At 40.6% G+C, this 14,126-nt stretch overlaps 1 protein-coding gene across 1 annotated transcript in view; it reads left to right on the top strand.

Moving 5' to 3' along the window:
- PDE11A (phosphodiesterase 11A) overlaps positions 1–14,126 on the top strand; it is a 747,671-nt gene that overhangs the window by 635,855 nt on the left and 97,690 nt on the right. Inside the window, exon 16 of the mRNA XM_006866701.1 lies at positions 11,434–11,511. Within this exon, the coding sequence (XP_006866763.1) occupies positions 11,434–11,511 (78 nt within the window). The remainder of the gene's footprint in view (positions 1–11,433; positions 11,512–14,126) is intronic.

Genomic DNA, 14,126 nt, shown 5'->3' with positions numbered 1-14,126 from the left:
ACCACAGTTGCCTACACTGAAACAGCCACCATGCTGGAAAGACAGGATAAATTAATGCATTGTTTTTTAAATGTCGTCAAGTTAGTTTCAACTCATAGCGACCCTGTATAGGGTTTCCAAGGAGCGGCTGATGAGTTTGAACCACTGACCATGTGGTTCAAACCAACTTTGGGGTCCAGTGCTTTATCCCACAGTGCCGCACTAGGACTCCAACTAATGCTTGTTGTTGTTGTTAAGTACGTCGAGTCGATTCTGACCCATAGCGACCCTGTATAGGGTTTCTGAGGAACAGCTGGTGAGCTTGAACTTCCGACCTTGTAGTTCAAACAGCTTTTCAGTCTGGCACATTAACCCACAGCGCCATACCAGGTAACCAATGCATGGTAAGGTGTTATTGATTGATGGGGCTTACTCCCTTTGATTCTCAAAACTCAACAAAATCTAAAGAATTAACTCACTGATATTATTCTATTGTTAGAACAACAGGCTGTGCAGCTGCTAGAGGAAATATGTAGGTGTTCTTTTTTTATTTTTTACTTATTGACACACACCTAAGCATGTTTACATACACCCATACCCATCCGTATGTTTCTCAACAAACTCAAAATATGAGAAATGCATCCACTAACACTCATTAATGCTTCCTTTGTGCCAGGCACAGTGCTAGTTACCCAGGACACAGTGGCAGATAAAACATGGTTCCTACTTTCAGGGACTCAGAACCAAGTGGGGAAGAGACAAAATCATATTACACTGCAGCTTGATGAGAGCTATAGCCAAAGCAAATGCCGGCCATAGCTAAGCAGACTCAGTTCAGTACCAGCTTTGCCCAGTGACTGTGGCTTAACTGAACCGATGCTTGGGGCATTGTGTTGTCTAATCTTCTGCCAGTCTCAATATGCAGAATAAATTTTCCATTTCCCGCATTTTGCTAAATTTTCTCTCGACTGTCAGCAACAGCACAGCATTGAACACATCATTTCAGCAAGTTCTTAGGTGACTTTAATCTTATCCTTTGTGTTATCAGTGCTAGTGTAAGACAGGAAGAAAATTCACTTTCCAAATTAAATATGCAACTTTTCTCCTATCATCATAATTACTGGACTCAACATGTACATATTAATCTTCTAGTATGCCAGAGGGCCTTAAAACTCTCCAGAATCTGCATTCACCAGGCAGCTGCGTGCTTTGTCTGTTGAAGTAGCTGCAAGAACACCAAGAGAACAAATGCCTTTTTCCCCCACAACCATCCCACCCTCGCCACACGTACCCACTCCTGCCTCAGAGTTCTGGAGATGGAACGGTGGGAGAATCACAATAACCATTCACCATCTTGGCAGTTAAACTTTGCCTAGCACACCTGGACTTTTAGTAGCTGCGGAACAATTAGATAAATAGATAAACAATATTTTTACATGTTGTTGTTGTTGTTAAGTGCTGTCAAGTAGGTTCCAGCCCACAGCAACCCTGTATAGGGTTTCCAAGGAGTGACTGGTGAGCTTGAGCCACCAACCTTGCGATTCAAATGACTTTGCAATCCAGTGCATTTACTCGTAGTGCCACACCAGGACTCCGATATGTGTACGTACATACTCCTATGTTGTTGGTGTTGCTAAATGCCATTGAGCTAGTTCAGAATCACAGTGACCATGTATAGGTACGTGCATTTACCACACACACACACAAAATTCTGATTAAAATAGACATGGGAAGGGTGATTTCTCCCTGGACAAAGAAACGATGCTATGCATATAAATGATAAACCAGAAAGATTTCCATTGTACTGATGGGTGGCTGGTAACCAATTTTTAGGAGTATTTTTATGAGTAAATTTAGAAGTACTGTTCAAATGAGGATTTTTTGAAGATAGCTATTTTTTCTGAGTGGAGCATATGTCAGGAGAGCAAAATAAAAGCCTAATAAAATCATACCTGATTATAAATGAGATTTTCCAGTAATTTGCTTTTCACTATCTGAATGCTTGCCACTGTCCTTAAAACCAAGGTTCCCAATGATCTGCTTGAAAAGTTAATGATATAGTTCCTCATGACAGACTGAGTCTGGATCCGGAAGACATTGCATCATTTTGTGAGTTTTCAAATACTCATTTTAGCAGTCTCATGTTCTTTCAGTGCTTCTAATTCTAACTGTTTTGCATATGCTAATGCCCTTGACTTTGTAGAATCTATCTGCATATACACATATGGGAGCAGCTGTCCACTAAGTTGTTTCTCAAAAGCACAGTAACGTCACATAGATGCTTTGTAATCATTATCACCAAGGAAGCCAAACCCATTACCGTTAAGTCAATTTCAACTCATAGTAACCCTATTGGACAGAGTAGAATTGCCCCGTTGGGTTTCCAAGACTGGAATCACTGTGGGATACGTTCTGGACTGCTAACTGATAGGTCAATGTTCAAAACCACCAGCTATTCCTTGGAAATCCTACACAAGATCACTTTGAGTAGGAACCCAATTTAATGGCATTTAAAAACAACAAATCTTTATAGAAGCAGAGTGTCATGTCTTTCTCCCAAGGTTGTTGTTGTTGTTAGGTGCCATTGAGTTAGTACCAACTCATAGCTACTCTATGTACAACAGAACGAAACACTTCTCGGTCCTGAGCCAACCTCACATTTGTTGCCACGTTTGAGCCCATTGATGCTGCCACTTTGCCAATCCATCTCTCTGGGGGTCTTCCTCTTTTTCTCTGACTCTCCACCTTACCAACCATAATATCCTTCTCCAGCAACTGGTCCCTTCTGACAATATGTCTGAAATATGAGAAACAAAGTTTGGCCATCCTGGCCTCCAAGGAGCACTCTGGCTGCACTTCTTCCAACATAGATCTGTTGGTTCTTTTGGCAGCTCATGGCACTTTCATTAATCTCCTCCAACACCATAACTCAAATGCATCAATTCTTCTACGGTCTTCCTTTTTCACTGTCCAGCTTTCTCATGCATATGAGGTTGTTGAAAACACCATGGCTTGGGTCAGGCGCACCTTAGTCCTCAAGCTGACATCTTTGCTCTTCAACATTTTAAAAAGGTCTTGTGTGGCAGATTTGCTAATGCAATAAGTCATTGGATTTCTTGGCTGCTGCTTCCATGAGTGTTGATAGTTGATCCAAGAAGAATGAAGTCCTTGAAAACTTCAATCTTTCCTCCATTAATAAGAATGTTGTTTATTGGTCCAGTGGTGAGGATTCAAACTACTAACCTTTCAGTTAACAGAAAGCACTTTACCACTGCACTACCAGGCCTCCATTATAACTAAGGACAAGAAAAGAAATTCCTCAATGGGAACCACCAACCCAGGCTAGGCTGACTGCAGCTTTCCTCTGGATCATCTTCTTACTGTCCTTGGTACGGTGACCTGCAATGGTATTCCGTCTGTGAGTGTTGTCAGCCACAACTCTCCGTTCACTCAAGATTTGTGCTATCTGCAGCTTTAGAGAGACTATCTTAGAGATCAGAACTGGGAGGCTGAGAACCTGAAATTTGCCCAAATCTGACATCACTGACCTGAACTCTGAACAAATCACATCATCATCATCCTTCACCTACAGCAGAATTTTTTCTAAGGTTTCACACAGGTCTAAGTATAGGGTACATTCAAATTAAAAGTAGAAAGGAAATTATTTTCTGACCCAGCAACAATTTTATATTTACCTATAACCTCAAAACCCGTGGATATTGAGTGGATGCCAATTCATAGCAACTCTATGGACAGAGTACAACTGCCTCATAGGGTTTCCAAGGCTGTAATCTTTATAGAAGCAGACTGCCCCATCTTTATCCTTTGGGATGGATGGTGAGTTCAAACCACTGAACTTTTGGTTGGCAGTAAGATTTAACCACTGTGCCACCAAGGCTCTATACACACACACACACATATACACATACAAACACATATATATGCATGTATGTAGTACATATAAGGAGAACACACATGAATTCACAAGGATGTTCATAGCTGCATTATATTAATAGAAAAAAATGGAAACAATGTAAATTTTTATCAACAGGAATGAACAAATAAAATATGTTGATCTTTGTTCTAAATGATCAGCCATCGAAAACTCATTTCCATCAAGGCTTTCACATAGGAGATGAGTCACTAAGACTATTAATAACAAAAATAACTATTAGACATGCAGGAAAAATAAACAGGTGGCCCAAGGTTGTACTATATGTACCTAAAACAACCCTCAGGGAGGGGTAAGACCCCCTCCATTACTACAGCCTATTCAAAGAAGAGGAACCTTTCCCAGGTAGGACTGGCAGATTGACTTTACTGTCAGGAATCGATGCCGAAACTGTAAGTGCTTATTAGTCATGGTTGACACCTGGCCGGGTAGAGGGCTTTTATACTCAGACAGAGAAAGCCTTGGAAGTCACCAAGGCTCTCCTTAAGGATATCATACCCATGTCTGGCTTCCCAACCAGCCTTCAAAGTGACAACAGCTTGGCATTCACAGCAGAAATTACACAGGGCTTAGTCTCAACTCTAGGGATTACATACTATCTACATACTTCAAGCCATGGTGTTTTCAATAACCTCATATGCATGTGAAAGCTGGACAGTGAATAAGGAAGAGCATAGAAGAACTGATGCTTTTGAGTTATGGTGCTGGAGGAGAATATTGAAAGTGCCGTGGGCTGCCAACAGATCTGTGTTGGAAGAAGTGTAGCCAGAGTGCTTCTTGGAGGCCAGATTGCCAAACTTGGTTTAGACATACTTCAGACATATTGTCAGGAGGGACCAGTTGCTAGAGAGGGTTATTATGTTTGGTAAGGTGGAGAGTCAGAGAAAAAGAGGAAGACCCCCCAGAGAGATGGATTGGCAAAGTGGTAGCATCAATGGACTCAAACATGGCAACAATGGTGAGGTTGGCACAGGATAGGGCAATGTTTGGTTCTATTGTGCATAGGGTCGCTATGAGTTGGTACCGACTCAATGGCACCTAACAACAGCAACAACATACTTCATGGCATTGTGGTGTGGCATCATAGAATAAGCACTCAACTTCAAGGTGGTTTTGAATCACAAAGCAGGGGATTCACACTTACTATACAGGGTCACTATGTGTCAGAACTGACTCGATGGCACTTAACAACAACAACAACATGTTCAAATAATCAGCCATTGAAAACGCACAGTTCAACTCTGAAAGACATGGGGTCACCATGAGGTAGCACTAACTCATGAACCACTAGGTCTTGATTATAAAAAAATATATATGGAATACCATACAGTTCTATGGAACAATGACTTCAGACTCCATGTAACAACATGGATTAAGCTCACAAAAGAGCTTTGAGTAAGAGTAGTGAGTTGCCAAAAAAAATGACACCATCTATATAAAGTTTTTTTAAACAAGAAAAATAACATTGCATGTTATTTATTTTGTAGCATTATGAGGCTATTTGTGAAGATGATATCTACAAAATTTAGGAAATGGTCATTTTCTGTGAGGGGGAGGGAGCCGGAAGCAGCAGTGCAGAGATACCATGGGGCCTCAACAGGCTGGGGGACGCTGTGTTTCCAAGGCGAGTGGTACATATGAATAGTCCGTGCCATGGGGACCTTTTACAATATATGAACTATGCATAATAGATCTTTATATAGTATCACTTCAAAATCCTTTGTGTAGCTATATGAAGATGATTAACCCCACCTCCCTATTCTTCAAGGTGGTTTACCCAGGAACTTCTAAAAAATTTAAAATACAATTTGTTTTAAACTTTAAAACATCTATTGATGTGATGGAGTAGATCTCCAGCTGTGTAATGTGCATGGTTCCACTAGTGACTAGCTATTTTTTCATGTTTGTCCTGACAAATCTATGGTGTGGAGGAAGTTCATAGCTGAATCTTGGGGACCTTGGACTAAATAGAAACTATCAAGAAATAAATACACTTTTGTCAGTGGAGGAAAATCAAATTAGTATGGAACTTTGTTCTATGCCCTGTGAAAAAAATGTCTTTCATCCTTCCTGTATTCACCATCCTCTACAATTAATGGATATTCCTTCTTCCTGCTGCAATGGAATCCAACTTTGTTAAGGTAACGTGAAACCTGTGACTAATTTTTAGTTCCATTGATATAAGACTTTCACATCAGCAACTCTAGCTATTAAAGTTTTCAGCACTGGGGAATTTATTCTTATGTTGCTATTCAGTTGCCACACCATAGATTTTCATGGGGGGAAAAATATCAATGATGTTACGTCTCATACGTGAAAATATGCTCAGCAGATAATAATTCTTGGAGGGAGGGTCAGCTACCGAATAAGAATTGTGTTCTTATTTTCTATTACTTGTTGCATTTCGAGTTAGAACTGGTCTTCAAGTATCTCACCAGGCTTTTCTGGAATGGCTTTTTTGTAGTTTTCTTATCTTACACTTTCCATATTGCAACTATAAAGACCCTAAACAATAAGAATTTGGGTAAAACCAGTGGCTGAAAAGTTCTTTTAAAAATATATAGCTTTTGAGTTGATTACGACATATAGCAACCCTGTATAGGGTTTCCAAGGAGCAACTGATGGTTTGAACTGCTGACCCTGGAGTTTGTAGTCCAGTGCTGATCCTACAGCACCACATCAGTGTTAAATTTACTGTAGTTGGTAATGTACTATTATATAAGAGAATATACCCTTAGGAAGTATCTAGGGGCAAAGGGCAATGATATATGTATGCAACTTCCTATCAGATGGTTCAGAAAAAAATCTTACATATGGAGCCCTGGTGTGTGGCACTGTTGGATAAACACTGGACTGCTAACCACAAGTTTGGTGGTTAAAACCCACCATGCACTCCTTGGAAACCCTAAAAAAGATGAAAAAAAAGAAGAAGAAGAAGAAGAAATATATATATAGCTTTTGAACATAAACAACATAGAGGGGGAATGCATTTCATTTTTCAATTTAACAAATATTTTATTGAATTCTGCACTAGGCACTGTATTGTTAAGTGCTGGTATACATCAATGAACAAAACAAACGGGTCCCTGTCCTCATGGAGCTTGCATTCTAGTGATTTCTTAGAGTAACTCAGTAACTCATAGGATTGGAATGACTGCCCATGTGCATAATCCATAATAAATGAAAATCCATCTGGTGCAGTAATAAAGTACATATCCTGTTTATTCCAAAAGATTGTGTTTGTATCTTAGCTTTGGCAATTCTCAGCTGTGAAACTTTGGGCGCGGTAGTCAACCGCTCTGAGCTTAATAACAGTAGTTACTCTATAGTGGTTAGAAGGAGCCCTGGCATAATAGTGGATGATAAGCTGACTGCTAACCACAAAGTCAGCAATTTGAAGCTACAAGCTGCTTCTCTGAGAAAGATGAGGCTTTCCACTCCCATAAATATTTACAGCCTCGGCAACTCTATGCAGTGTCACTATGAGTCTGACTCCATGTCACATCACTTCCAAGAAGAACCAAATACATTTATACCAAATACCTGCTTTATGCCAGGCACTCTTCTAAGTGCTTTATGTAAATCACTTTTTGTTAATAGATCTCATTACAATTACCCTTTTCCTGATAGGAAAACTTAAAAGTAAGCAACCAAAGCCGCCTGATTAGTGATCAGGAGGTCAGCCAACTACACTAGTTGTTATTGTTAGGTGCCATCGAGTTGGTGTCGACTCATAGCGACCCTATGCACAACAGAACAAAACACTACCTGGTCCTGGACCAACCTCACAATTGTTGCCACGGTTGACCCCATTGATGCTGCCATTTTGCCAATCCATTTTACTGGAGGTCTTCCTCTTTTTCTATGACCCTCCGCCTTACCCAACATGAGTATATACACTAAGCATCCAATAAATATTAGGCACTTCAGGGTCAAGAATAAGGTAAAACAAGTGAGGTGAGTCATGGAAATCTAGGGAGGAACCTGCTTTTACTTAAAATTGTGATATTTCATTTATTATGGATTTTTGCATTAATTTTAGTTTTTTTTTAAATATTGCATTAAACTATTACTTACCTTGATAATTAAGATTTTTGGCACTCCCTTAGATTTTGTGCTTGATGCAAGTGAGTGGTAATGGAGAGGTAGGTGCCTCACTTATATTAGTATCACATTTGAAGGTCGGTTTTTTATCATATTTATTTGTTAGCTGCTCCTGATAAACTCTGAGGTGTTTAAAAGTAGAACCTGTGTGCTGTGGTCCATAAAGCCTCGTACAAATTTGGCACAGAATAGCTGTTCAATAAGCACTTACTGAACCAAACCTTCTTCTCCAGAATTATTTTTACAAAAAGACTAATTTTCATTCAGTAAGAAGCGAGGATTAAGGAGCTCTGGTAGCGTAGTGGTTACGAATCGGACTGCGAACCGCAAGGTCAGCAGTTCGAATCTATCAGCTGTTCTGTGGGAGAAAGATGAGGCTTTATGCTCCCGTAAAGATTTACAGCCTCGGAAACCCTGTTACAGGGTCGCTGTGAGTCGGAACCGACTCCACAGTACATAATCACCACCACCACCAAGAAGAGAGGATTGGGTGATATTTTCCATTTCCATGTAGTCCAGTCCTTTGTTGGCAGTGATTCTATTCTGTTATTTATAGACAAACTATAGCTCTGGTAGCGTAGTGGTTACAAATCAGGCTGTGAACCACAAGGTCAGCAGTTCGAAACTACCAGCTGTTACGCAGGAGAAAGAGTAGGATTTCTGCTCAAGTAAAGATTTACAGCCTCGGAAACCCTGTACAGGGTCGCTATGAGTCGGAACCAACTCCACGGCACATAACAACAACAACATAGCTGTCAGGTATTACGGATCTACCAGTGCAACATACTTAATCTCAAATCTTTCGTGCTAAACTGGAAATTGTGTCACAGAAACATTGAATCACATGCGGAGCTCCACACAGCTATTAAGAGATAGCATTAAACCCCAGGAGCTCCTGGTGGTGCAAGAGTTAAGTGCTTGGCTATGAGCTTGAAGATTAGTAAACGGAACCCACTTACCTTTTCCAGAGAGGAAAGATCAGATGATCTGCTTCCATAAAGATTACAGCCAAATCAGGTCTGACAAGGAGTGTTGGCAAGGGAAATGTAAATGTAAATGTTTGATAAGAAAAGGAGGGGAGAACCTGATTCTGCAGTCCAGGAGGAGCCAAGATCCCTGGAACCATCAAGGGAGAAAAGCGAAGTGCGAGACCGTGCCCAGAGAGGCAGTGACACTAGGGATGAAGGCAGATGCAATGACATAACTTGGAGAGAAGGAGTAGCTGGGGACTCTGGACTCGGGGAGGGAGAGGGGTTGTGTGCTAGCAGCCGGGGGCGGGGGGCGGCAGGAGTGTGGGTGGGGTGTACCTTTGGGTGTTTGATGATGCATTCAGGGGATTGTGATCACTGCAATGAAACAAAGCACGATAGGATGAATGTAAAGATGTTTACCCATGTATGTTGTTGTTGTTAAGTGTCGTTGAGTTGGTTCCGACCCATAGCGACTCTGTACAGGGTTTCCAAGGGTGTAAATCTTTAAGGGAGTAGAAAACCTCATCTTTCTCCCGCGGAGCGGCTGGTAGTTTCAAACCACTGACCTTAAGGTTCGCAGCCCGGTTCGTAACCACTACACTACCAGATACTAACACATAATTCACAACAAAAACTTAAAGAAAAAAAAAAAGATTACAGCCAAGAAAGCCCATATAAGGTCACTATGAGTCAGAATTGACTCCAAGCACCCAACAACAGCATTAAACTGAGGTCAGTGTGCATCTAAAGCCTGCTTTTTCCACTCGACCAACCTCCCATTCTATTTCAGTTCACTGTCAGGTTATAAGAAGACATGATCAATGTGTGCATGCCCCCTCCCCAGCCCCAGTGGACAGGTGTTGCTGGACCCTTCAGTATAATTGTGTGTGTGTCATCTCTGCCCTGAAGATTATCGCATACCCTGGTATGACCTTAACTTGTACCCACTTCAGGGGGCAGGAACAGAATCTGTTGTGTCTTGAATAAAGAAGTGAGTCACACATTTGACTTCCCAACCTTTTTGATAAATTGAGAAGCCAGTCTGACCAGATGGTAGGAAATCCATACATTAGCAAGCAGGTCATGAGTACTTCCAGCTAGACACAGGGGAGCCAACTACCCTCAGCATCGTGCTCCTTGTCCTCCAACAGTACTAGGTCAGCGCTATGTTTCTGAGATCCTCCCCTGTCAGATTCCTACTATAAACGATGTATAACGGCAGCACGTTCCAAAGTATAGTCCTTAGAGTATCAGTACAGCACTGTGGAAGTCTGTAATCAGAGGCTTTTCTGTTTCTCAGAACCTTACCAAGCTTAGCATAGTTGGTGACTTTCCAAGGGAAGTGTATTATAGGCAGCATTTCTCAAACCTCCTTGGCCAGAGAATCCCTTGGCATAGAGCACCTTCTAAGACGAGCAGTTTGTAGGGTACACTTTGGGGAAATGGGTCATCAATTTCCTTTAAAGAATTTCTCATTAGAAAGTGCCAACCAGGCAAAATATGCCAACTGATTCTTAAATCAAAGCGGCAATGTCCTCTTATTAAAATTTCTCATTGTAAAAATGAAGTCATATCACTAGATGCAAGGTAAGTTTTAAAGAGGAATAAATCACCTATATTCTCACAATTAAAAAACCTTCACTTCTTATCTTCTTGTTTTGTCCATATGGAGATGCATAGATGTGTATATCGTGTGTGTGTGTTTGTATCTAGTTCTTAAAAAGTACACTGTGCTAAATGCTTTACATATATCATCTCATCTAATACTCACAATCACTCTGTGAGTTAACAAATATAGTCCCAGGTTAGAAATGAGAAGATTGAGGCTCAGAGGATTTGGGTAACTTCCCAACATTGCACAACTAGCAGGTGATGGGATCACTGTTTGGACCCAGTTGTTTGACTCCAGAGACTATGTGCTTAAGCACTGAAATGGTGAAATAGTCATTTTCTAACCTGGAAAAATAAATTTGTTGTGAATTTACTACCAGAAAATTGATCTTATCCTGGTTCATCATACAACTCAGTTCTATGTTGAATGAAAAAGAACATTCGGAAATTGTTTCTACTTTTTATTTGTCCTTGCCTTCCTTCTTTGACATTCAGTAAGCGAAACAGAGGGCCTCACAGCACATAATCCTAAACGCAATGCACATTGTTTTCTGTTTTATGGCTCCATAAGCTCCCTTGTTGTAAATACTTTCAGAAGTGAATGTGGCTTTTTCTTGAAGTCTCAATGGGTTTTTTTCTTTTTAATGATTTATTTTATTAGAACTTTGGCCTCATAATTTCAAATATTAAGTTACCTGGTTCAGGTGCTCTTATATTTTCCCCATAAATGTGTTTATGTCACCCCACAGACTAGGAAATCTCATTCCAGGTTTCTTTCTCTTTTTTTCTTTCTTTCTTCATTTGATTTTTGTGCAGGAGGAGAACTGAATTCTTTGAACTTGTCAGGAAAGGTGAATATGATTGGAACATCAAAAAACATCGTGATACATTTCGGTAAGAAAAAAAACTCTTGTGCGCTTTTTCATTATTTCAAGATTTAGCGACACTTTCTTGAACATACAAATGATTTTTAAAGTAGTAATATAAAAATATGTTGTTATTGTTGTTATTGTTAAGTGCCGTCGAGTTGGTTTCCGACTCATAATCACCCTCTATAGGGTTTCCAAGGAGTGGCTAGTGAGTTTGAACCACCAACCTTGCAGTTAAAACCAACCTTGAGGTTAAGTGCTTAACATACAGTGCCACACCAGGACTTCATAATATAAAACATAAAGTGCCTTATATTCACCACTTTAGATATTGTTGTTAAGTGCTGTTGAGTCCATGCTGACTCATAATGACCCTATAAAGGGTTTCCGAGGAGTAGCTGGTGGGTTTGAGACACCAACCTTGTAGTTTGAATTCCAGTGCTGATTCCCCAGTGCCACATCAGATATTGTTGTTCTATTAAAGTGTCATCGAGTCCGTTCTGCCTCATACTGACCCTGTATAGGGTTTCCGAGGATATTAGTCATACAGGAAAAAAGAGAATGTGTCTCAGAAAGTGAACCTTACTATATTTTGGTCTTCTCTTCATAAATTTGTTTTCAAATTTTTTAAATGATGTTCAAATTAGTTCATAAGCGATGCCTTCCCAGTTGTTTAAAATAGGCAACAGCAAATCGTCATGTTTTGTGACACATTTTAATCACCCTACTGCAGCCTCAGAAACCCCCTACATGGTCACTATGTGTCAGAATGGACTCAACGGCATTCCATCACCACCCCCACCACCACCACTGCATCCGCTCCAGATGGTCAGGCACCAACCCTCTTCTCTCATCCCACAACCTTGCCACTACATACCATGGCACCCATCCCCAGGCCTTCTGCTTTCTTAGTCCTGCTCTAAAGCTGCTGAGTGTTACAATGAAAGCCTGTGAGGCCAGCATTAGGGCTCACTGTGTCCTCTCCTCAACAATCAGGCCACCTCTGGCATGAACTTGAATGAACTCAGTGGACTTGAATCAATTACTTGCAAAGTGAACCTCAAATTATCAAGATGATGAAACCTAAGTAATTATCTCAGTTGTGGTACAAGTAGGCAACTTCAGAGATTCCTAATTATGTTGTTACCTGTCTAGGAAGAGACTGCAAAGCCCAATGCATTAGAGTCTTGTCCCTTTTGCGTACCCACAGAACCTAATATATGAAGCATTGGAGTGTATTGAGAGGTGATCAGGTTAAGTACAGAAATCTTAGGAAAGTTAACTTTATCTCACCATGCTTCTATTTACTTACATGTAAAATAAAAAATGAACTCATGGTGTGGTGCTGTAGGATAAACACGGGCCTGTGAACCAGGGGGTTGGCAGTTCAAACCCACCAGCTGCTCCACAAAGCCCTGTACAGTGTAGCTATGACTCAGAATCGACTCGACAGCCCTCAACAACAAAATAGAAATAACAGCAGCTACTCTAAGGATCCATTGCATTAGTATGAATGTTAATAAGAGGGGATTTCAAAAAGTCTGTGAAAAAGATGGAACTGAAAGATAGTGGAACTTTCTGAAGCTCCCTGGTATTTGTAATGCACTTAGAATAGCATCAGGCACGTAGTCAGTGTAGAAGTGTTGGTTACGGAAGATCAAATATGAAGAATAGGCTAATGTGTCGTGTCTCTCTTTACATAGCACATAGTACACGTAGACATCCAGAATGAGGTGCTTCATAAACCCAGCTTGATTCCCCCAGACTGGATGCTGGTACTGCCCGGCTATGCTGTGAATGGCCCATTGTTATCTGCAGCTCTGCCTTGTTCCCTAGAGGGAATTCCTGGGGAAGTTACACAAACCCCACTACCATCTAGGCATATTCTGCCATCTGGGAAGCAGACACATTTCCAAGGAGTTCAAATCTGGCAGGTGATGAAGTGTGAGCACCTGACATTGGGACAGCCCTGTGACCTTTAACAACATACCGCTTTCCTCCAAAAGGAATTAGCCAAGGTATCATTTCCCAGCTCGAAGTCTTCATTCCTTGTGACCAGATACTGCTGGCTTCAGTACAAAGCAAGCAGATTTTGGACCAAGAGTGTGCCTTATTTCCCCCCACTCAAATCATAAGCACCTGAGCTATCTGTAATTTTAATTGTGCCTGTGTTATTGTAGCCACAATTCAGCATGAATTCTACTTGAACCCAATACAGTTCCACACCTCAAATCAGATTCAAACCCTTTCTATGCTTTCTTGTGTACTAAAATTAATAAAAGCTGTAGCTGAATATGTTTCTTCTTCATAATGCTTATAAAACATGGTTGCAGCCAGGTTGTAAACCGTAGTGAAACTGTGGCTCTCCCCTGTAAATCTTAGTGCTACAGAGCAGATGAAAATGAAGGCTCCTCTCCTCTTTGATGTGGCTTTTCTTCAGTTCCCATCAATCAGGGATAAATTGCTAAATAGATTCATCAGCCATGTACAGAGCATTATATACAGATTCCCTTGCTTATAGTAAAAAAAAATAATAAAAATAAAAAACTTTAAATGCATTATCCATTATAAATTATTTTAAACAGAGCTTTCTTAGCTCTGTAGGTGTTGAGAAAATAGTGCTTTGCTTTCCTTGATTTG

Source organism: Chrysochloris asiatica, unplaced genomic scaffold (genome assembly GCF_000296735.1).
Source record: "Chrysochloris asiatica unplaced genomic scaffold, ChrAsi1.0 scaffold00094, whole genome shotgun sequence".
NCBI lineage: Eukaryota > Metazoa > Chordata > Mammalia > Afrosoricida > Chrysochloridae > Chrysochloris > Chrysochloris asiatica.
Note: the sequence above shows the minus strand (reverse complement) of the source record. Positions and strands in the feature narration are given on the sequence as shown.